Source organism: Anabrus simplex, chromosome 1, assembly GCF_040414725.1.
Source record: "Anabrus simplex isolate iqAnaSimp1 chromosome 1, ASM4041472v1, whole genome shotgun sequence".
In the NCBI taxonomy this organism is placed as follows: domain Eukaryota; kingdom Metazoa; phylum Arthropoda; class Insecta; order Orthoptera; family Tettigoniidae; genus Anabrus; species Anabrus simplex.
The window spans coordinates 1,305,321,593-1,305,347,623 of NC_090265.1; the positions used below are offsets into that span (position 1 = coordinate 1,305,321,593).

The 26,031-nt window shown below is 37.4% G+C and overlaps 1 protein-coding gene across 1 annotated transcript in view; it reads right to left on the minus strand.

Annotated features, from left to right (window-relative positions):
• para (paralytic) overlaps positions 1-26,031 on the minus strand; it is a 947,817-nt gene that overhangs the window by 375,411 nt on the left and 546,375 nt on the right. Inside the window, exons 19-20 of the mRNA XM_067137715.2 lie at positions 25,125-25,287; positions 21,715-21,902 (exon numbers count right to left, since the gene is read on the minus strand). Coding sequence (XP_066993816.2) covers positions 21,715-21,902; positions 25,125-25,287 — 351 coding nt within the window. The remainder of the gene's footprint in view (positions 1-21,714; positions 21,903-25,124; positions 25,288-26,031) is intronic.

The following is a 26,031-nucleotide window of genomic DNA, read 5'->3' on the forward strand; positions in this document are numbered from 1 at the left end:
CAACTGTACAAGACCTGGGTGCCTTAAGATGTGCCATATCATTCTATCTCTTCTTCTGGTCAAATTTAGCCAAATTAACTTCCTCTCATGAATTCGATTCAGTATCTCTTCATTCATGACTCTACCTACCCATCTCACCTTCAGCATTCTTCTGTAAGACCACATTTCAAAAGCTTCTATTCTCTTTCTTTCTGAGCTAGTTATCGTCCATGTTTCACTTCCATCCACGCTCCAGACGGAAGTCTTCAAAAACATATTTCTAAGTCCTATATCAATGTTTGAGGTGAACAAATTTCTTTTTCTTAAGAAAGACCTTCCTTGCTTGTGCTAGTCTGCATTTTATGTCCTTACTTCTGCCATCATTAGTTATTTTGCTACCCAAGTAACAATAGTCTTCATTTCCTAATCTAATATTTCCTGAATCACCTGACCTTGTTCGACCGCACCCCATTAATTTTGTTTTGGACATATTTATTTTCATCTTGTATTCCTTACCCAAGACTCTGTCCATGCCATTCAGCAATTTCTGCAGATTTTTTGCAGTCAGATAAAATAACAATATCATCGGCAAATCTCAGGGTATTGATTTCCTCTCCTTGAACTTTGATACACTTTCTAAATTCCTCTTTGAATTCCTTTATTGCATGTTCTATGTAAACACTGAAAAGGAAAGGGGACAAAATACAGCCTTGCCTCACTCCTTTCTGGATTGCTCTGTCTATTTCAAAGCCCTTGATTCTTATCACTGCAGACTGACTATTGTATAGATTATAGATAATTCTCCTTTCTCGGTATCTGATCCCGATCACCTTCAGAATATTAAACAGCTTGGTCCAATCATCATTATCGAATGCCTTTTCTAGATCTATGAGCGCCATGTACGTGGGCTTGTTTTTCTTAATTCGGTCCTTTAAGATCAGACAAAGTCAGGATTGCTTCACGTGTTATCACATTTTTTCTGAAGCCAAATTGATCTGCCCCTAACTCAGTTTCAACTTGTCTTTCCATTCTTCAGCAAATAATATGTGTTAATATTTTGGAGGCATGAGATACTAAACTAATGGTGCGGTAGTTTTCACACTTGTCAGCACTGGCTTTCTTGGGAAGAGGTATAACAATATTCTGCCGAAAATCACATCACACTTCTCCTGCATCATACATCTTACACACTAAGCGGAACAACCTCTCCATGCTGGTTTCTCCTAAGGCAGTCAGTAATTCTGAGGGTGCCTTGTTTCTACTTAGGTCTCTCAAAGCTCTGTCAAATTCTGACTTGAAAATTGGGTCTCCCATATCATCAGCATCAACAGCCTCTTCTTGCTCCCGAACACTATCATCTACTTCTTTACCTTGATACAACTTGTTTTGTTAAGGGACTAATTCACTGAACTAGTATTAACTACAAAGATAGAACATACTATTTATTGCACACGACACAAAACATGATACATACACATGGCTACCGCCATTATACATCACTCTTTTGTCTTCACTGTCCCATCAGGCATCACACACCACCGAGTCCAAGTAAAACATTGATATCCTGCCAGTGTCCACCATTTTTGAGGCCAAGAGCAAATAAACATAACCAAATTTTTGTAACATCCTCCCACCTTTTAATCACATGATTAAAACCACTAAATTCACAACCAAAACAAAACAAGAGCAAAGAAAAATCTACAAATTGAGACGAGAGGGAATTCGTATCTTCCTCCCACATCTTGTAGTAACCACTTGTGGAACAGTTCTGCTAGAGACAGGCACAGCAGGACTCTTCTCCTGGACCTCTTCTTCATTCTGCCACTCAGCTATGGGAGTTGCTTCCAGTGGATAGATGTTCTGCACAGGCCGGTACAACTCACCACCAGCAGTCTTCACCTTGACCACCCTGATGACATTGTCTTTCCTGGGATATACAGCAACCACTCTTCCTAAAGGCCAGTCCATTCTACGTGCTCAGTCACTTCCAAGGATCACTACTTCCCCAACCTTTAACTCTCGATGAGGGTTCGCCTGACCTTTCCCCGGTTTAAGTTGTCCTAAGTACTCTATCCTGAATCTTTTGTGCAGTTCTGTCCTCAAATGCTGCATATATCTGAATCTCTTTCCGTGGCTTATCTGATCAATGTGATCAATATCGGGCACTCTCACCCTAGGAATATCCTGAAGAAACATTGCTGGAGTCAATGCTAGTAAATCATCACTGTCTTCAGATAAGTAAGTCAATGGTGGGGAATTAATAACTGCTTCAGAGTCCATTAGTATTGTCAACAGTTCCTCATAATCCAAAGAGGAACGACCTAAGATTCGTCGCAACAACTTCTTTAGCATCTGAACGATACGTTCCCAAAAGCCTTCCCACCTTGCAGCCGTGGGAGGATTGAATTTCCAAGCGATTCTCAGACAACTAGCCTCCACACTCACTTTCATCCAGTCAAGTTCACGGATTGCATTTTCAGCTCCCACAAAATTCCTTCCATTATCACTGTAAATAACATTTGGTCTCCCTCTTTGAGCAATGAATCTTCGTAACGCTTGAAGGAGCCCTGGAGTAGACAAAGTCCTGATGAGCTGAAAGTGTACAGCTCTGAAAAACGCACACGTGAATATCACTATCAACGCCTTTTCACCCCCTCAGAGATGTAATGGGCCAGCCAAATCCACCCCTACAATCTCAAAAACAGAAGCATCTCAAATTCGATCCTCAGGCAAAGGTGCGACCTCTGTGGTAATTCCTTTCACTTGGTATCTTCTACACTTGACACAGCCAGAAGTCACCTTTCTTATGGTTCTCCTACCATTGATGATCCAAAACTGCGCTCGCAAAGTAGAGAGCAGAACTTGTACTCCAGCAAGAGACAATTCCAAATGTTTCTCCATGATCATCATGTGAACTAGCTTATGGTTTGCAAGTATCAGAATGGGAGTAAGGAATAATTCTTCATCCTTTCTTCTTATTAACCTCGTCTTGACTCGAAGTAACCCACTTTCATCTTCAAACACATTGAGAGATTTGAGGGACAACTGCTCCTTTTCTCCAAGCATCTCTTGCATCACAATTTTCCATAGCCTCCTTTCAGTCATTTGCAATTCTTCCACTTCAAGTTCCTTTGAAGTGTGTCATCCTCTCTCTCCTGCCGTGTTGCAGATGAATCGCAAAATCCAAGCTGTCATCCTGACAACTTTTGTATACTTTGAAAACTACTGAAGATACCATTTTTCTTCTGGTTTTGCAGAAACTAAAACAGTAGAAAGTCCTTTCTTTTTCTCTTCATTGACCTTTCCTTCATCAGGCATGGCATCGTCAACAGGCCACTCCGAACTGGGGCATCTCAGCCACTGAGGGCCCTCCCACCATTTCGACATCAGGAGTTTGGTAGCGGAGCAGACTCTGGAGGGTAGGTCAGCCGGATTATTCACTCCACGCACATGATTCCAACTATCAGGGCTCGACAACTGTTTAATTTCCTTCACCCGGTTGGCCACGAAAGTTCCCCAGACTTCTTTCCTCTTGATCCAGCAGAGCGCTGTTGTCGAATCTGTCCAATAATAAGTTGAAAGATCTCCAATTCCTAAACTTGCCTTTACGGAGGAAGCAAGACGAGCTCCAATTGAACAAGCTAAGAGTTCCAACCGAGAAATAGTAGTTTTCTTCAGAGGTGCTGCACGAGATTTCGCCTGTAAGAGTGTTACATTTGAATTTTGACCATCTTGTGATTGAAGGAATACAACTGCGGCATATGCTACGCCGCTCGCATCGCAAAATGTGTGAAGGTTCCAAGATTCCTGTGTTTCACAAGGTGCTATTTGTCTAGGAATTTTAATATCAGGCAATACGTTCAGTTCTTGAAGCCAATTTTCAAACTTTTTCCTCATTTCGTCCTCCATTTCTTCATCCCAGCTCATTCATTTTTCTGCCAAGTTTCCTGTAACAGCAACTTGGGTACTATAGAGACAGGACAAGTAAAACCGATGGGGTCAAAGATGCTCTGGGCAGCAGCCAATACATTTCTTCTAGTGATCTTCTCACCAATCCTCGATACGTCAATTTGTTCAAAAGAAAGAACATCTCTTGCTTTATTCCATCAAAGACCTAACACTGAAGTTACCTCAGGATGAATCTCTTTCAGAAGAATTTAGCCATGTGTGCTCCCAGTTACAGAGATCAAACCGTGCTCTGCTCAGCAATGCAGTAGATTCTTCCATAAACATACATAATTCTTCCTCATTGTCCACAGAAGTGATACAATTATCAACATAAAAGGAGTTTCTCAACCTTTCAGCTGCCTCTCGGTAGTCTGTACTATTACATGTAATAAATATCATTTTTGGTCCGTATTGATGATATTAGATTGAAATAATAACATTAAGTTATTTATTAGACCACCTAATCAATACAAAATCGTCTTGGATGATTTACATAAATTTGTTAGCTAATAGTGGGACATGTTTCGCCTTCTCTGAAGGCATCATCAGCCATAGTCTTAACCTTAAATTAAAAATAAGCGTCTAAATAACATGTAGTAATGAAATGAATTTTAAAAATCTTGAAGAGATTTGAAGTAAAATAACATTAAAAATAACAAAACTTCAGTTATAACACACGTAGCAAGAAGTCTACGGTTGCAAATTCTTCTAACTCATAATATTACAAGCTATCTTTGTCACCGTCAAATGATTCCACTTTTATATGCTTTTTCAACTAGAATATCTACAAACTCACAATTTACAACATTTGAACATCACTTCAAATTTTGAGATGGTCCATAGTGATCCTATTTGAAACTGTTCTTCAACTTCTATTCACCAACTTCATATCCTCAACGTATTCTACAACTTCACCATATGCATCTGACTTTCGTCTTTTATCTTCAAGATCATGATGAACTTTGGATCTCTCGACTAACTTTGACTTTTATTCTCTCCTCTTTACTTTGATTATATAAGATTTTTCGCCATCGTCTAATTATAACCGCCATGACTATCAACTTTACTTTTATGTAATCTTACTACTTGTTGTATAACAATCTGTTGTTTTATCCATTGTACTTATTTTAGCAGCCTTCTAATGTTAATTTTGTTAATACTTCCACTATTGTATCTCATCACATTGTATTTTCAAACCATCATTGTTATTTTTAATGTTATTTTACTTCAAATCTCTTCAAGATTTTTAAAATTCATTTCATTACTACATGTTATTTAGACGCTTATTTTTAATTTAAGGTTAAGACTATGGCTGATGATGCCTTCAGAGAAGGCGAAACATGTCCCACTATTAGCTAACAAATTTATGTAAATCATCCAAGACGATTTTGTATTGATTAGGTGGTCTAATAAATAACTTAATGTTATTATTTCAGTCTGTACTATGTTTCAAGTGTAGATCTAACACTGCTTCCAGCAGAAATGGGCTGCAGTTCAGTCCAAATACTACTTGGCAGTGACGAAATGCCTTTAATTCTCTTCTCTCTAAATCCTTCCACCATAAGAAGCGTAACCAATCACGGTCAGTTTCTTGGACAGATATCTGAAGAAAAGCCTTTCTAATATCCGAAATCACCCCTATCCTATTCTTCCAAAACATCAAAAGAAGTGTGGGGATTTGTAGTAGCAAATTAGGTCCTTTCTCGAGGCACTCGTTCAATGAAGGTGTATCCTTTGACTTGCAGGAACCATCAAAAACTGGTCTCACCTTAGTGGTAGAGTTGTCTTTAAATATTCCTCGATGTGGTAAGTAGTAACATCGATCTTTGTTTTCTTCCTCTGGAACCTCTTCAATGATGTCCTCATTTATCCACTCCTGAAACACCTTTCCGTATTCCTCAAACTTTCCTTCCTTGATCAGCCTGTTTGAAACAGAGATCAATCTCTTTTCCGCTATCTCCTTGTTGTTCTGTAGATACTGACGGTTCTCCAGCCAAGGTAACGCAACTTTATATCGGCCATCGCCATTAATTCTTACTGTATTTTGAAAGTAGTTACGTGCGGCTTCTTCCATTTCTTCTCTCGATTTGTTTTCCACTGGATCAGATATGCCTATGATATCGAAGTTCCATAAGTCAGCTATCGAGGCAGATTGAATGAACAGTGAGGTTGTATATAGAGCTAGAGTGTCATCCTCCCCTTCCTTCAGTCTGCCTGTCACTGTCCAGCCAAGCACAGTCTTAATGGCTAACAATCCTGATTCAAGCTTATGCATTTCATCCATCAAAATATTTCTAGCAACATCAGCTCCTAGAAGAACTTCCACGTCAGCTGGATCAGTTCCCACATCTGAGAGCCATATCTTTTTCTCTCTCATCTCCTTCATCCAGGGCCCAAACTTCAACTTTGGAATTTTACCATAAATTACCTTCTGATCAATTAACTGCAACATTGTACTATATGAACCATCGCAGCTGCTTACCGCTACGTTGTACACATGGTGGTCTTCTTCACAGGTGTCAGGGCCTCCAAACAACTTATGAATCATCGTCTCTGTTTTCAAAGGTATGTAACCCATTTCCTCAGCCGTCTTCTTCAAGATGTAGGATCTCTGAGATCCACTGTCTATCAATGCTCGGACCTTCTTCTGTTTCCCCTTATGTGTCAGCTTGATACACAATGTTTGAAGAATCACCTCTTTTGTGGCACTCTGAATGTTCATGGAGATATTGCTCTGGTTTTCCCCACCTTATGAACATTGAAATAAGAATAATAGTTAACACCACCTTTCCAATACTTAATTTTCCTTATATTTAGGAAATAAACATTACAACAGTTAAGCGAAACATGTCCCATCTTACAACGCCTGTTGTAATGTTTATTTCCTAAATATAAGGAAAGTTAAGTATTGGAAAGGTGGTGTTAACCCTTTCAGTCACGAATTTTTTCTAATTGGCCAAAAATTCTCAAATTTTGTACACTTGCTAAAGAAACCTTGTGATTAATTATATCTGAGCTTGCAACACCTAGATCGAGCAGTTTTCGAGATTTTTAATGTGCATTGTAATGTACATTGTGACTCGAAGGTTGCAGAGTACAAGACACAGTTAATATTATTTATACAGTTTTATTCAATCTACCCAGGTAAATAGTATGTAAATTAGTCCTAAAATAAGTTCTAAAACAATATAACAAAGATTCTAAATAAGAATATACCAAAATAATATTGCTAAAAATCTACCACAAAAGAAAGAAGAAAGAAAATTTCTGGAAAACGGCTAAGAAGTAACACAAAAGTTTGGTATTGGCAATTCAGCGCCTAGGACTGCCTTCTAGTTTACTGGAGACACTAGTAAATAGCACAGGAACAGTGCCTGAATAATGACAAACTTTCTTCCTCTACAGATTTATGGAGTATGATAACTCTGGAAGCAATTATGTTCCCTCTTTATGCAAAGATGAACTTGACATTTTAGGCACAAGAAGTGCGTTCTGTTGTTGCATTCTGAAGCCTTGCATCTTGATGCAATTTGTTTGTCATCGAACCCTGGCATGTGGTTAATTTAATCCAAACGTACTTCGTTGATTGGATGCTGCTCAGTTTGCTTGTGTCTCTTCACTTCCGGTGCATCACATCTGGTACATCACATTCAGCATTGGCACTTGGACGGCATCTCATTTTCGGCCACACTTTTTGAGAGAGGATCAAAGATTCACTGATGTGTTGCCTGAAGTGAACCAGGTCCAGAAAGTTCTTTCCTGGTGCACTAAGTACTTTGGCATCCCTTTTATATTCCAGCCAGCTGCTGGTGCAAGCCGACCTTTGAGGCACAATGTACATTAGAATGTACATCCCACTTTATAAAAATCTCAGACTGAAATAAAGTAATAATCTGCAGTTTATTTTACATTTTCTAGCATATTAATCTATTTTCTTTAGAATATAATGTTGTATGAACTTCAATCCTCACGTATTATAACAGAAATTTGCCCTCATTTACGCACTGTTTGCTGACGTCATAAACAGCAACTACGCAGTGGAGCAATTCCTGGTATTTTGCCGGTAAAACTGCCAGATGTCGGGCCAAGTTGCTCAGTCGTGACACGGAAGATGTACATGTCAATGCACATTGTGACTCAACGGTCGCACTGCATCAAATATTTCCTATGCTTAAAGTAAATACAAAATTTTAATATTCCACCCTCTCAATACTAAAAAATCATGTGATGTTTTTACAAAAACATTACAATGACATTAAAAGGTACTAGTTTCGGTCCACTGTGGACCATCATCAGCCTAGCCAAATTACAACAGTAAAAGACATAGTGATAAAAATAGTATGGAGAAATGAGAGGATCTAAAAGGATGGGATGGTGGTGGAATGACAGATAAAAGTGAAAAAACCGTATTTGCAAATAATGATAAAAGTAACCAAAGTGTTCACAATGACAAGTAAAATCTTGTGAAGTCACGTAAAAACTCTTGATGAGATAGTCAGGTTGGCAGTTGCTCCTCTGTTGCACGATTGACAAATATAACTACGTATATGCTTCTAGAAAGTTGTAGATGTGAGTTCCACTTTTGCGTAGAGGGAAGAATTGTCCAATGAGACTAGCACCAGATTAAAATTGACAAAGTTGAACCTGTTCTATGGTGGAATTAAAGGCTTTCTGTGTTGAACAGAAGTCTCAGTTCAATCGGGACCCCAATGAACCTGGGGAAAGAAGATAGTATTAACGCGGTAATCGGATAGAGAACAAGCGAGGCACCGGAAAATATAAAAGATGACTCACCTTGCGCTGCGTGGAACAAACTTGCTGGATTGAATGCAACTTACGGAGTGAGCGTGGTGCGGAGTAGATCAGCAGGAAAGGGGTAGTTTGTTCCACGCAGCGCAAGGTGAGTCATCGTTTATATTTTCCGGTGCCTCGCTTGTTCTCTATCCGATTACCGCGTTAATACTATCTTCTTTCCCCAGGTTCATTGGGGCCCCGATTGAACTGAGACTTCTGTTCAACACAGAAAGCCTTTAATTCCACCATAGAACAGGTTCAACTTTGTCAATTTTAATCTGGTGCTAGTCTCATTGGACAATTCTTCCCTCTACGCAAAAGTGGAACTCACATCTACAACTTTCTAGAAGCATATACGTAGTTATATTTGTCAATCGTGCAACAGAGGAGCAACTGCCAACCTGACTATCTCATCAAGAGTTTTTACGTGACTTCACAAGATTTTACTTGTCATTGTGAACACTTTGGTTACTTTTATCATTATTTGCAAATACGGTTTTTTCACTTTTATCTGTCATTCCACCACCATCCCATCCTTTTAGATCCTCTCATTTCTCCATACTATTTTTATCACTATGTCTTTTACTGTTGTAATTTGGCTAGGCTGATGATGGTCCACAGTGGACCGAAACTAGTACCTTTTAATGTCATTGTAATGTTTTTGTAAAAACATCACATGATTTTTTAGTATTGAGAAGGTGGAATATTAAAATTTTGTATTCACTTTAAGCATAGTCTCAACTCAATACGGAACCTAACAATGAAGTTTATTACTTTTAAAATATTTCCTAAACGGATACCGTAATATCGATGTGCATTATAATGTACATGGTGACCGAATGGGTTAACTATTATTCTTATCTTAATGTTCATAATCTGATGTCCAATACGGTTCTACAATGTGATTTATTACTTGTAATTTCCCCACCTTCCCGAGTTCTAGGTTCAAGTTTCTCTTCAGCCCCTTTCACATTTAGTTTATGGCACATAATAACAACGTGAAGGTTAGTGCACAAGGGGCATCGAATGTGTGCCTTGCAATTCTTGGCTCTGTGCCCTAACTTCAGACATGCAAAACAACAGTTTCCTTTGGCTAGCTTGTTACGCTTTTCTTCCAAGCTCGTTTGTTGAGCAAGATGACATTCGTTACTCTCATGTGGTTTATTGCAAAACACACACTTCCGCTTTTTGCCATCAAATTTTGTAGAGAACAATGAACTCGCAGTTGGTAGCGATGTGTCTTCAGAAATTTTCCCCTCTTCTCTTCTCTAGTTTTTTCCTATCGGCTAAACCAAAACCTGCCTCCACTTCACGTTTGAGGAAATTAAGAAGATTCTCCAGTTTATCTTTATGTGGACTGATAAAATCTTCATTCCCTGACGATTGATTTCTGAGCCATACCCTTAAAACATCTTCAGGTAAGCACGATTCTACCAGGGGGAACAACACTGACCCATATTTATCCCTGGTTACACCTATGGATTCTAATACTTTTAACTTGCTCTCTAGTGTATCATACAAAGCAGCTATCCCTGATTTATCTTTCTTATGGGACACATTCTGGATGACTAACCCAATAAGCTCCTAACGTAATACTCAGTCAAAAGATCTTCACGTCCAAAGCGTTCCTTCATAGACTCTATAACCTTTGGATAGCTTTCGGCAGTGGCAGGGAAGCTATTTACCAGTTCTCTGGCTCGACTGTCAGGTTTGGTGCACTGAATCAGATACTGAAATTTATCTTCAGATTCTATATCACAAACATGATGGATTCTTTTAAACATGCTCCAGAATCCGAGACAATCCTTTATTTCTCCCCCAAACTTGGCTAGTTCCAACAGGTAGTTTTAAATTCTTTTTAGCTGTAGATGAAATATCCGATCTGTGATCTTTAAGTGTACCTACATTTTCAGTACATAAATTCGTCATCTTTAACTTAACTTCGTCCAAATTGTCTCTATATGTTTCAATTGCCTCATACTCACGGTTATAAACATCGCCCTCTTGTTCCAATGTTAGTTCCAATATTTTTTCATCTAGTGGAGAAAGGTCAGCACTTAACCTCTCCAATTTCATCAGATCTTCTGTGCCAATTCCAGCTCAACTACTTCACTAGTTAAACTTTGCATTAGTTCATTATACACCTTTGTAAACAACGCCCGAATTGGTTTACGTTGTTTCACTAACCTTTCCATGGTTGTTTGCTGGCATTTTTCACTGACAAAAGAAATCTTACGTACCGTATTCTATCGCAACTTTTCTTACTTTACACATTATCACGTCGGGGTCACCATATTGTTTCGTTAAGGGACTAATTCACTGAACTAGTATTAACCACAAAGATAGAACATACTATTTATTGCACACGACACAAAACATGATACATACACATGGCTACCACCATTATACATCACTCTTTTGTCTTCACTGTCCCATCAGGCATCACACACCACCGAGTCCAAGTAAAACATTGATATCCTGCCAGTGTCCACCATTTCTGAGGCCAAGAGCAAATAAACATAACCAAATTTTCATAACACAACTGTTGGATATGTTCTTGCCATCTTGCTGACTTGTCTTCTTTCCCTAGAAGTGGTTTTCCATCTGAGCTTTCAATATACACCAACTTTTCCTTTCTCCAAAGTTTTTCTTGATTTTCTAGTATGCAACATCTACCTTTCCTAGGGCCATACAACCTTTAACATCCTTGCACTTCTCTTTCAGCCATTCTTCCTTAGCTGTCCCGCACTTTCTATGTACAGTACATCATTCTTTATTCGCCTGTATTCTTTTCTTCCCTCCTCATGTTTGTATTCTTGTATTTTCATCGTTCGACAATCAGGTCAAGTATATGTTGAATTATCCATTGTTTGTTAGGTGATCTTTCCTTTCTTCCTAACTTTTCTTCAGCAGCCTTACTGATCTCATTCTTCATGTCTGTCCATTCTTATCTACTGTGTTTACTTCAGCCTTTACATTTAATCCCTGTGTTACATGTTCCTTGAAACAATCCATCACACTATTTTGTTTCAACTCGTCTAGATCCCAACTCCTTGCATTTCTTCCTTTCTTCAATTCCTTCAACTTCAGATGGCATTTCATGATCAAGAGGTTGTGGTCAGAGTCCACATCTGCTCCTGGGAAAGTCTTGCAACCTAACACCTGGTTTCTAAATATCTGCCTAATCATAATGAAGTCTATTTGATACCCTCCAGTGTCTCCAGGTCTCGTTTATGTACACAGTCGTCGTTTGTGGTGTTTGAACCAAGTGTTAGCCAGAACTAAATTGTGATCAGTGCAGAATTCAATCAGCAGGCTTCCTCTTTCATTCCTTTGTGCCAATCCGAATTCTCCTATGCTATTACCTTCTCTTCCTTGGCCTAACACAGCATTCTAGTCTCCCATCACAATTAGATTCTCATCACCTTTTACATACTGTGTTAAGTCTTCTATCTCTCCATTCTTTTGATTTCTTTATCAACCGCTGAACTAGTAGGCATATAAACCTGCACTATCGTGGTGGGCATTGGTTTGATGTCTATCTTGACCACAATAATCCTTTCACTATGCTGGTCATAGTAGCTTACCCACTGCCCTATTTTCTTACTCATTATTAAACCTACTCCTGCATTTCCCTTGTTTGATTTTGTGTTGATAATTCTGTTGTTGCCTGACCAGAAATCCTGCTCTTTCTGCCAATGTACTTCACTAAAATTTAATGATAGTGTGTTATAATTTCAACCTGATTATCACAAAACATCGAAATAAAATATATTCCACGATTCCAATAAAATAGGGCCATTATTGGAAATTCTAATTTTCCAGCTCACTCATCCTTGTTGTCAGCATTTCAACCCAGTTTGCCAATTTGGGATCATCAGTTAGTAACTAGCACACCTACCAAGACGAATGGTTAGTGCATGTAGTACAGGCTGCTGCTACTATGACTACTACTACTACTACTGCAGCACTGAATGTTTTCATTCCTCCCCTGACGGGGGAGGCTGGGGACGCCGTCTCTCAGGCTAGGAGATTTGTACTGGAGAAGGAGGTTTGTGGTGATGTTGTGAGGGTTCGCAAATGCAGAGCCACGGTAGTCGCGGCCACCCTACCTCTGCTCTGTTGGTCGGTCAGAGTGCAGAGCTATCAGACTCTACGGACCAGCCATGACTTCTTATAGGCCAAAAGCTACTCTGCAAACACCGACCGTAGTAGAGGCCAATGCAGTATGAAAGATTTGGTCCCTTTTATAAAAATTAAAGCTTGTTAGACCATCAGATGATTTATATTTAGATTCTGATAGGGAACTTGAAATATTTGTCCTGAATGAGTAAATTCATAATTTCAATATGAATAGTCTGTTATTGGAAATTATACATTTTAATTCTTGGTATCCAACGTTTCGCCCCTGTGTGCCAATTTGGGCTCATCAGCCGGTAACTAACACACCTACCAACATGCAAGACTTATGCATGCAGTGGAGGCCACACTGGGGTAAAATGCTGGCAAACAAGAATGAGTTAGCTGGAAAATTTATAATTTTCAATAACGGACCAGATATATTGGAATTATGAATTTATTCATTCTGAACAATCATTTCAAGTTCCCCATTGGAACTGAAATCTAAAACAGCTTTACTTGTCCTAATTGTAACCGTACATGTGTACGAAACCTCCAATTTTAGGTTAGGAAATTTTTGTAAATGAATTTGTAATACAATGAAGTGAAATCATGTGATTTTGTTGAAATTAAGATGTAAGAACATAGTATTATAAGAATATGTATTTAGGGAATATGGAACATGCATATTCTGTATAACTTGTAAGTTTGGGTAAGAATCTATACATACGGTATAGTGATGTAGATTGCTCAAGATTGTGTAACATGGGAAACTGTACAAAATTAAACAGAAGGAAGGATCCACCTTTCAATACTCCGTTGTTAAGTTGAACCAAACAGAGGTTACAACCTGTTCATTTGGGGCCGGTTTCAACACATTTGAAGTGTCATCATCAGCCAATTACAAAGCAGTGCAAAAATGAATTCATAAAGGTCTAAAAACAACTAACACAGTGATCACAGGCAAAAAATTAACACTATTTCGTGCCGAAGCAATTCCAGTTGATGTTCATAACACAATGATCACAGTTAAAAGAGTAAAAAGAACACCACTATTTCGTGCCAAAACAAATGCAGTTGGATTGAAAAACTGGTCGAGGTGTATTAAGGGGGGACGTGCATGAAATACATGTGCAAATACATTCATTCACCAAATCCACAATTTATAAGGTACATAAATGAAATTTAGTACAGAGGTTAAAAATGGTTAAATGCATCTCTTCACTATTTTCCATAACTTAAGCAAAATTAAATTGAAGCGTTCTGCAATTTATAATTTTTATGATCCCATGGTCAACAAAGGTACCATTTTCTTATAAACTTTTCAACAAATTGTCAGGAAAATTGTACAGTGTAACCTCAATATGCATAGAAACAACTCCACAGAAGCATTTTCAAATACAATGATATTTAAATAATTTTGTGTTTAATTTTTTGTAAACTGAAAAATTATCCATAAAAAATCTATATTTCTTCTTATATATCTTGGCGTACAGGAATGATATTAAACTTTGGCCCTGTGTATTTGTTTCTTATATACACAGCAATGGGGATGACAAAATTCACGGCTCTATCTTTTTCATTTTCTGAGAAAGGTGTACTTTAATAACGGAAATGGTGATTCTGAGAAAATGCACTTTAAAGTTGATCTTAATTTTTCCTTGCAATTCTGTTTATTAAAAGGCTCAAGAACTGTACTGAGTGTCCTCCTTTCCTTCAAGACTTCTCTTTTGGTTTCTTGTTTTCTGCCTTCTTTGATTTACTAGGTCTTCAACTGACTTTTCAGCTGCAGAGAGGCGCTGTAAATCTATTTTTCTCAAGATGTCTTGAGTGAAAACTCCTACCTTAAAGCCCATTCTCTCTAATACCTTCATCCTCACTAAGTTTCCGCCATTAAATATAAGAACTGTATCATACGTTGCAATTCTGACAACTAGCAGATGAAAATGTGGTTTTAGGGCATCGTTTCCTTACGAGTCAACTTAGAGATTCCTTTGCATTTTGGTTTTGCCAAGAACACACTTTCTGAGAAGTTCAGGATCGGCCAGAAACCTGTAACAACATCTGGGATACATTTTGGAAGCCTCTGCTTGTGGATATAGGGGTTATTATCCCTCTGAGCCTGTAGATATTTACAGCAGCTAATGTGGCACAGGTTGTTCATCTGTTTACACCATGTGAAAATATGTATCCGATACAGTTCTTACTTCGGACCTAACCTCATTCCTGGTTTGTTTCTCATATCTTGCATTCATTAACTTCTGCAAAATCAGTTTATCCAGTCTTCTACACACTCTTTGTGACCATAGCATTATTGAATGATGAAAGAATCGAACACTTGCGTAAATCTCCGTCAGTAGCAGAAGGCAAAACAAGAATTTATTGCTTCTTCATAAACAAAGCAGTTGGTTTGGTATTATTTCTAAGATGCGGAACACAGTCATAAATGATATATAAAACCAAAGAGAATGTATCACAGCCTTCTGGATGGAACCCGTGCAAGTTTGCTTGATAGAAATCCACGGAATCGTTCTTCACCGACCTAGTATTGAAGTAATGTTTCAAAAGTGGGTGTGGCGGTAAGGTCGCGTCACACATTTAATTATTATTTTTCAGGCAGTTTGGATGCAATTTCATCCTTGAAACTTTGGGAACATATTGTCAATGAGTTCTACTATTAAATAAATGATAAACTGAAAACTTGACATTTTGGGCCCATTTCATGAACGTCCCCCCTAACAGTTTTCCGTGATGTCTAGGAGAGGGCCTTTATTTAGAGTGCTGAGAACAATATCCTGGTCTATTGTAGTGAAAATATGTTTTGTGTTATGTATATGTTGCCCCACTGCCAAAAATATGTTGTATTTTATTGCATTAACATGTTCAAAGTACCTAATTTTGAAGTTACGACCAGTTTGACCTATGTAACAAGAGTTACAGTAGTTGCACTTAAAACAATATACGCCTGATTTAGAAAAGACACTTGTTCTATTTAAGGAGTTGGAGTTATGTAATAATTCAAGGTGTCTATTATTAGTTCGAAAAGAAATCACGGTATTATGTTTTTTGAAGACATTAGCAATACTGTAGGCATTTATATTGAATGTGAATGTGCGGTAAACAGCTGGTTTAGGATTATCTTTTAAGAGTGTTGTGTTAGGACGGTGTTTAAATTTGTTAATAATTTGTTCAATAAAATATCTATTATAACCATTAAATTTGGCAATGGAGCGGATGATATTTAGTTCTTTATTTAAGTTATCCTTTGATAGTGGAATTTTGAAGGCACGGTTAACCATACTGTTGTACGAGGCACGTGTATGTGTCTGTGGGTGAAAAGAGTCTTATTTTATGATTTAGCTGTATGTGTGGGTTTTCTATAGATCATATATGATAATGAGGAAGGTAATCTGCTTATTGTTATATCTAGAAAGTTAATTGATTTGTTTGATTCTGTTTCAAGAGTGAATTTAATAAGGGGATCAATTTTATTGAGGCTATTAAGAGTAGATGCTGCATTAATAACTCTATCATCTAGGATCACAACGGAGTATTGAAAGGTGGATCCTTCCTTCTGTTTAATATTGTATATTTCTCTATTCAATACGGAACAATCATGAAATTTTTAACTTTAAATGGGAAACTGTGACTAAATCGGGAAAGACGGTTGAAAGTGTTGCAACAAGTGGCTTGAGAACCTTTGGTGCAGCCGGGACACACAAGCTGAAGATTGTGAAGCATCGATGTAGATGAACACATGCTAGTGCAAATTTTATGTATCGGCTGCTCGATAGCCAATACGAAGGTTCCGATTTTGAACAAGGTTATGCTGACTGGTAGACTCTAGTAGATATATCAGAGAGAGTGATGCTACCACTCGACTTTTGGTGATGCTATAGCCGCGTGGAACGAGACTTTATGAAAGGGTGTAACCATATAACTAGATTCTTTGCTCGTTCTTTCTCTGGTTGAGTCGTCATTCATTACTGTATTCATTCTCTGGTTCATTCCTCTCCGAGTTAATGTTCAGTGTGTGGTGGTTTATGTGTGTAATCTGGAGCTAATGTGTTGTTTGCACAGAATTATTGCTACATGAAATAGTAGGCTAATTGTTCATTGCTTGGTCATTCTTTGATTGATTTGACATGGCATTTGACGTTCATTGATTCCAATGTAGTTGTTCTACATTTTGAAGTTGTATTGATAAATTCACACAGTATAGCGTTGTTCTACATTTTGAAGTTGTATTGATAAATTCACACAGTATAGCAAGACAATTTGATTTTTACCTCGTACAATTATAGTATGTGGTAGTAGTGGTGAAGCTACTAGTTAATGAATGGGTAGGCAGGAAATTTTACCTTTAAAGTTTCTTATAGAGTAGTTTTAAATGACGAGTTTTCGTTGTTGCAAAATGGTAAATCACACGGTCCTTCAATAGATGATCACTCGTCAATTCCTTCAGAAGCTTTTGCACTATAGAAATAGTACTAAAACTGCCGAGTCTTTCACTGTTCATTGCATTACTCAAGTATGTTTTTCTCCTCTTCAGAGTACTCACACTTCTTTCAGAGGAAGCCGTAGTCAAGGAAATGTTAATATTAAATGAATCACTTTTGACATTTCCACAAACACTAGTTCGAGGTCATTGAGGACAATATAATGTAAAAGTTTTTGAGATGTTTTTTATATATCAGGATAAATGTTATTTAATTCGTTTTTCAATCTTACTCTGTTAAAAAAGGGGTAAATAATCGTAAGTATGTTCAGTTTAATATCAGGGAAGCTCTCTTTGTAAACTATGAAGTGAGTTGGATACAACAACTCAACAAATTGCATTCTTTCAAATTCGCCAAACCATATTTCCATTTGCATAATTAAGGTGGCAAGAACTTCATATGTTAAAATTTTGAGCATTTGGAATATCCTGACATCTACATTTATCTCACTATTTATTTTGTGACATGATTTAATAGGTTATTTAATAACCAATTAAAATTCTGAGGTTCTGTTAGTTGTGTAAAACAAGACTAACTTTGTCTGGATGAAACTCGCGTTGAAATAATGAGCGAAGTATGCCCCTTCGGGAACTTAAGGAGTCTTTTGCTTTAAAATGTAAACTGTTCTCACCTTAGACTTATGAAGAGAAGCATGATACCAAAAACAAAAGATGTATGCCTAATTTAGATATTAAGTATTTTGACAGTGGGAAGACATGATTCCAAAACTGGCCAAACTGACGTTTAACAGCTATTTCATACCAATATTGACCTATGGTATTGAAGCGTGCATCCTCACAAAAAGATATTCATCAAGACTGCAAGCATCAGATATGAAATTTCTTAGATCCACCATCCAGAAGACCAAGATGGACAAGTTAAGAAATGAGGAGGTGAGGAAAGAAGCCAGAATAAAGACATCTCTATTAGACAGAATTGGCACATACAGCCTATGGTGGTACAGGCATGTGATGAGGATGGAGCCTACAAGAACAGCCAGAATAAATTTGGAAAGACAGGTGGAGGGGAAAAGACCTTCAGGAAGACCTAAAACCCGATGGATGAACATGATCAAGGTTGATCTAGTTGCCACAGGATGGACAGTGGATGATATTTTCCATGACAAGTTGTATATGGACAGGAAGAAGTGGAAGAGGCTCATTAACAGTTCCCGGAAAACTGGAACTGTACAATGATGATGAAGATGACAGTAAGGTAGCAAGAAAATTTTTTCCCTTGGTATACATGATATTAATGGTTCCGAAAACAAGAAGCTTGTTTTTATAAGTGTGTTTTGTTTGGTGGTGAAAAGGAATGGACTTTAAATAGGGTAATTGTTACCAAAAAAATCCTAGAAAAGCATAAAAATTCAAATAAACATATTCAAAATGAAGAAAGATTCTGTTTATTGCGGTGGGGGAGGATAGAAAACTGTTTATCTGAAGGTGCAAGAATTCAAGCTGTTAAAAATAACAAAGTCGTGAAACAAAATCGGCTTGTTTTTGAGAGACTTGTTGACACTGTGTGTTTTCTTCAGAAATATGGACATTTTTCATGTCTGAATTGTCACAAATAATGCCAATAATGCACTATTTGCCTACTAATTCAAAAGAATAGCACATAATCAACAATACAGTACTTGATTGTCACCTTCTCGCTGGGAGATTCTACACACTCGAATAGCAGAGGAGGCATGCCTCACTGGGGCCTAGACCTTACGGAGAGAGGAGCGCAGGCTGTAACGTAACTTCTCTCCTCCGCACCGCTCTCTGTCCACAAGTTCACGGAATGTAAACAAAACAAAAAGTCCTGTGTGAGTCAAGTCACGTCCTGCCTCCCTGTCAGAACAAGTAGTCTGCTGTCGCTACCTAGTGGGCGATCAGCGAAGCAGATTATCAGCTGTCATCATGTAGCACATACCAAAAATAGAGATTATTGTAGTTTTAGCGCAATAACAACAGCAGATAAATTTGTTACGATATTTGTATTTACTAATGTTTCTTAGGGTAAGCACTGCCTCAAATGACTCCAAGTAGTTTCGCCACTGCATGGTAGCTCCATTCCACGGTGATAGTGTTATTTTGTTCATGCAAAGGAAGTTAAGATTAGGACACTAATCTCATCCATATGAAATCATCAACCTGAGGCTTGATCCTCAAAACTATGTACATAGGTCTGTGAAATAGCAAGGTGACTCATGTACATTAATGTCTTGGAGTGATGCGAGGGGCCAGACCAACCTTTGTGAATAGTTATTGGAAACTGGGAGGACTCAGGGCGTCAGTCTGAAGAGGAAGTGTTTGTGATAAAGGTTAGGGAGACCTTAGCAAATAAGAGGCATCCAAGTGTAAGGAAGGTTGTTGCACCTGTCCTTACAAGATAGAAAGAAATTAGAGAAGATTTGAAAGAAATTGGCCTTACACCCGATGACACTATGGATTAAAAAAAAAAAAAGTAAACACAACACTTAAAAATATGACTTTCCACTTTATAATCACAAAGAAGAAAATCCCAACTCATACCCCAACTCAAAAAGAGCAAGAATATCAACATGCATGAAGAAGTACTGAGAGGACTGCAAGGCTTGGACAGTTCCTACCAAGAAATCGACGAGCCAAGGGGTTGTTTAAAGTGATCCAATGTGGTCTCAAAAGAAGAAGATGAAGATAGAAAATGTAAGTCTAGTAGCATCAGACAGTGGCTATTGGAATATTACATTTGAGGTATGTAATATAAGTATAGCAGAACTGATTGTAGCTAATTTGCGGGTATTGGCATATCCCACACCTGTTGTTTGTCAATTTTGGAGACATAATTTATGAATTGGGTTAACCGGCAAGACTAGTTGGTTTCATCAGATGATGATTGTTATTGTTGTTCTTTTCTTTCTGGAGTAAATTCACACAGTTAAAATTAAGGTATGGTAACTTTTCTTATTGGTGGAGTGAAAACCTGGCATCTACCCAGATTCATTTTCAGGGGTTAAATAGTGCCAAATAAAATAAGGAAGCAAATCTGGATCCTCATCAGCCACTGACCGTTGCCTGGGGAGAAGTTCTCTCATGCTCAATTGAGTTATTTATTTCTGTAAGTATTTTGCAGATGGCACCCAACATCACCTATTTTGTTATTTATATTTTATTTACATTAAGGTAGTATATAATTGGCTTACAAGGTACAGCTGTACAAAATTTCAGCCCTCTAGCTAAGAAGGAAGTGTGAGAATTAATGATATTGTAATTAAGGAAGTTACCCCAATTTCACCTCTTTAATCACCAAACATCACTATGAAACATCTTCACTCTTCCTTATTAGCTTGTGAGAAACATCTGCCAAATTGCAGCTCTCTAGTTTCATGAGATATGTGAGAATTAAATATTGTAATTAGGGGTGTTAACTCTATTTCAATGGCTTAATAAAAAGAGATTGGAATAAACCATCCTTACTTTCTTTAATTAACTTAAAAAAAGCTGTTGTGCAAAATTTCAGCCCTCTATCTTCACGGGAAGTGTGCGATTTAGTAGTACGGTATTGTGTTCATGGTAATTAACCTAAAATCATCCTAATATCACAAAACATTAGAATAAAACATCTTTACTTTTCCTAATTACCTTACAAGGAACACCTGTGTCAAATTTCAGCTCTCTAGGTTTGTGAGTAGTGTGAGAATTAGTTGTGAGTGAGTGAGTGAGTCAGGGCTTTTGCTTTTATGATTAGGCCTATGTAGAGATGATATTATAGCATAACAGCTTCCTATTTTTGTGTAGGCTGAAAAGGTAAAGATATCTGCTTTACTGTGTTTTCTGTGCATGCAGGAAGGACAGATGTTTCCAGAACATTTGTGAACTGCAGATTGCATAAAACAATATTTGTAGAGGCAGCTGATTCACCGGGTGCGATTTAAGAGTGAATTAAGTGAGTGGCGCATATTACACAGTGAACATGCAATGAACAAAAACAAAACAACATTATTTAGGTAAATACAGAGGGAGACTTCATGACTCCTCTACAGTCACATAATTGTAGGTATGCATGCAATACTCTGCTTACTAAGAATTCTATTTATGATTGAGACAGTTTTGTTACAAGAACTCTAGATGAATTTTAGAGTTAACTTCTTTCCAGAATTTCTACCTAGTTAATAAAATAACAAAATAAAGACCAATTTTAAAGTCACTGTGCAGCAAAATCAATATAGGTACAATATTTATTTCCTTCATCATTGAATACATTGGTAGTAAAGTATCAAGTATCAAGAAGTGACTCATTAAATCTTAGAAGAGGCATGAGTTTAATTGTCAAGTACTTAATTCTGTACTATCATTAAAACTATTCATAAGTACATAATATTTACTTATCCTTCCTGAATACTTACAACCAAGTTTCCAATAACCACTGTAGCTAAAAAGAATGGTATACAGGACCAGTCTCCAACAAGCATGCAGTCCCACATTGATTCAATCCACTCTCCACACAACACCCTGAATACAATCATGAAGGAGTGCATAAAGTCAGTGAAATTCCACCTGGGCAAGTCCCCATCCAGAAACCGATCCACGTTATCTGAAAACAACCAAAGAATAAGAACATAAAAATAATTAATTTACAACCAACTGATCCTAAAACTCCAGTAATATTTCTTGAGAAACAAAATGTTGTGGTAAATTATCCACCTCAGCAATATTAATGTGTATGCTGTATAGTGTAACCTGCATAAACGGCCACCTTCACTTAGCAGTCATCACAAAAAAGGCCATTTTTCTCTGGAACCAATTCATTTTCCCACAGAGCCTGAGTGAGAGGAAATCCAAGTGAAATCAAGGATAAACTATCATTTTACATAGAAAAAAGATTACAGGTCAAAAGAATATTTGACATTGAGGAACGGAAATGCAAAGATCATCTTCCCAATAGAGTAGGGCAAAACAAACACAAGAAGCTCCTGCATAGCATTGTTAAAAACAAAAGAAATGATAATAGTACTATCAACACAGTAGAGCTTCCAAACGGAGAGGTAACTAGAAATGGAAATGAAATATTACAGGAGTTCAGTAGATATTTCAATCACTTACTGAACTGTAATACGACTGACGAAATACAAGATGACCCTCTAAACCCTATAAATTATAATGTAGAAAGTATGACTTGGCTGGAAGTGGAGATGGCAATATGGAAAATGAAAAACAAGTCTGCAGGATTGGATGAGTTCAGTGTGGACATGATCAAAGCACTTGGAGAACCTGGAATACAATGGTTGTACACAGTACTAAATAAAATATGGGAAGAAAATGAAATCCCCAGTGACTGGAGGCAAGGAGTGATTATTCCACTATTTAAGAAAGGTGACCCGAAAGAAGTGTAACAACTACAACTTCTATCTCATGGGTTAAAAATATATGAGACCATCCTCGAAGAAAAATCAGAAAATTTTTGGAACCTAAACTAGAAGAAGAAGAACATATATTTAGAGAAAACAGAACAATGATGGACCTAATTTTTTCAACAATAATGCTCTTTGAAAAATAATGGAATAAGAATGGAATGGTTATAGTTGTATTCTTGGATACTGAGAAGGCATATTATGATCATGTACCACGGAGGCACATATGGGAATGTCCGAGACATAAAGAAGTACCAGATAAGATTATAGCTCGAGTAAAACAGCTATATCGAGAGACAAAGAGCTGTGTGCAAATTCAAGGAGGCAGGTCAAACTGTTTTGAAACCAAGAGCGGAGTCCAACAAGAAGTTGTCTACCACCACTTCTCTTCATTACTATAGTGGATAAGGTTATAAAAGCAGTGAAAATGAAGGATCTGTCAACAAATGCACTTGTATTTGCTGATGATGTTATGCTATGGGGTGAGACAGAAGCAGAAGTTCAAGCTAAACTAGATATTTGGCAAGAAGAATTTGAAACAATGGGAATGATCATCAGCCAAACTAAAACCATCAGTTTAGTGATGAGTCAAAATCCTGAAGCAGTCCACCTGTGAGTGCAAAATGAAAAAGTGGACATTATAAATAACTTCAAATACTTAGGAAGATTTGTTTCTTCTGACAAGAAATAGGCAATATAATACGAGCCGCATCAAAATTCTACCACTCCATTCGTCAATTACTTTGGGAGGACTCATTTCCCCAAGCTTGCAAGCTCATGCTGTACAAAACATATTTTGTACCAATTCTAACATATGGACTGGAAACGGTGACGTTGACTAGATCTGCACAAAGTCGCCTACAGGCCACAGAAATGAAGTTCCTTTGGTCATGTCTCTGAAAGACAAGGAGAGACAAAATAAGGAATTAAAGTATTCGGCAACAACTTGGATTAGAGAAGAGCCTGTTGGAAACCTTAGAATTAAGCAGATTATGACGGAATGGACATATGAGAAGGATGGCTCCAATTAGGACCCCAAGAGCATACTATGAAAGGAATGTTGTTGGTAAGAGGCCCAGAGGGAGGCCTCACGGTAGTTGAGAAAAGCAAATTTTCAAAGACCTTGCCAAACGTGATGTAAATTGGCAGCAAAAGTTAGAACATCAGCTGTGGATGGACAGAATGAACTAGGAGAGTCTCGTAAACACCCACACCCGGCTTGCTGGGGTGGAAAATCGATGATGATGATGATGATGATGATGATGATGACAAAGCCTGTGTTGTATTCTTTCCCTTAAGCAGTCACCTAACACCACAGTCATCAGCCAGACACATTTCAGAAATACTGATGAATGAAATGACCATTCCATAAATCACTTCAAATTCTTTTTTCCTCCGTGACACAGACACACAGTAATAAAGTCGACCATTTTCAGATCTGGCCATCCAAATATTACTGTGGTATGTGCAGCATGCCTTGCAACTTGTTAAGGTGAGCCCTATACATATATCTTACTTTACATGTTCGTCTTATCCTGTCTTAAACTTACATTCATCTAAATAAGCTTCTCTTTCTTATAGGATTTGTAATCCCTATTGGACTGGGAACAACAGCGACCCAACCAAGGCCTACTTGTACAATCCCACTATCTCATAATTGTGCCGGTAATACTAAGATTTTGAAGAACCTGCTTATTACAACAACTGTTCTTCCTCATGTTCACTTGAAGAACACGATTTTAACATGCTCATCAAGATTTTAATTTGCAAATCTGACTTTTAACTTCATATTTAACCACATCTTGCTTCCATTGCCAGTGATTTTAATTGCACAAAACCACACAAGACTATTACGCTATAACACGTAAGAGAACAAGGCTACATGTTTCATATTATTTTAACCTAATATGTGATTTTATAACATGTGTTGTGTCATTTGCATACATTGTAAAGACAATTCCAGTATGTTCTTTTGCTTGGTTGTAATTTTAGGCTGATGATGACACCATATATAGGTGTCAAAACTGGTACCTTAAATAAAATATGTTGTAAATAACATTCTTGTACAACACACATTGTATTAAAAATTTTTAACTTTTACCTAAAATTTTAACACTGTATTCTCAGTTCAATATGGAACAAAATGTTTTTAACTTAAAAAAATTAGGATATGTTGGTAGACAGGGTATGATATTAAAAATTGCTAGCAAGTTGGTGATCCAGGAAACCTTATACATTTATACTACCATACTTTAATAGTACCGGTACTGCCAATATTCATATAATTAACTAACATATGATATTGTTAAAGATATGTCTTAATAGTATATCAACTGATACCTTATAATAATTTTCAATTTGAGGATAAATTAATTATATTGGTATTACTGAAAAATAATTCATACCTGTGTAGTTCTTTCCAAAGAGCTGCATGCCCATAACAGCAAAGATGAAGATGATGATACACAACACAAATGTCAGGTTTCCTAAGGCTCCAACCGTTCTGCCCATGATGGAGATAAGCAAGTTCAATGTTGGCCATGATTTTGCTAGTTTAAAGACTCGAAGCTGTAGAATTATAAGAGAAAATCCTTATGAGCAGTTACATATGTTAAGTGAAATCTAATCATGCACTTCAAATTTGGCAATGACAGCTAGCAAATTTACTGAGAAAAATAAGAGCTAATATTAGATTTTGCAAGAAATTGAATGTTATGTTAAATTAGTAGTATGTAGTTTGTTTGTAGTTTGTTTTTAATCTGCAGATTGGAATTCAAGAGGACAAAGTGGAGCAAATATTCATCAACAGGAAGAGGAGTTATGAATTTGAATAATTTATCAAGGGAGATGCATACATTGTAAAGACAATTCCAGTATGTTCTTTTGCTTGGTTGTAATTTTAGGCTGATGACGACACCATATATAGGTGTCGAAACTGGTACCTTAAATAAAATATGTTGTAAATAACATTCTTGTACAACACGCATTGTAGTGAAAATCTCCTTGAAAATATTACAGAAGTGTCTTGGTAAACAACTGATAGGGAACACATATATACACATGAAAGTCACTTACTGTCATGGCAACCACATTCATCATCATCATCTGCATTTTCCAGCTGTTGACCGGGTATGCTTGGACCATAACTCTCCTTCTCCTCTTGTCTTCCCACCACTTCTCCCTAGTCACTCTTGCCCAGTCCTCTCCGCTTCTCTGTACACACTCTTCCACTCCTTTTATCCACCTGTCTCTTGGTCTTCCTCTTGGTCGTTTACCTGTTATCTCCATTTCATGCATCCTCCTCGGTATCCT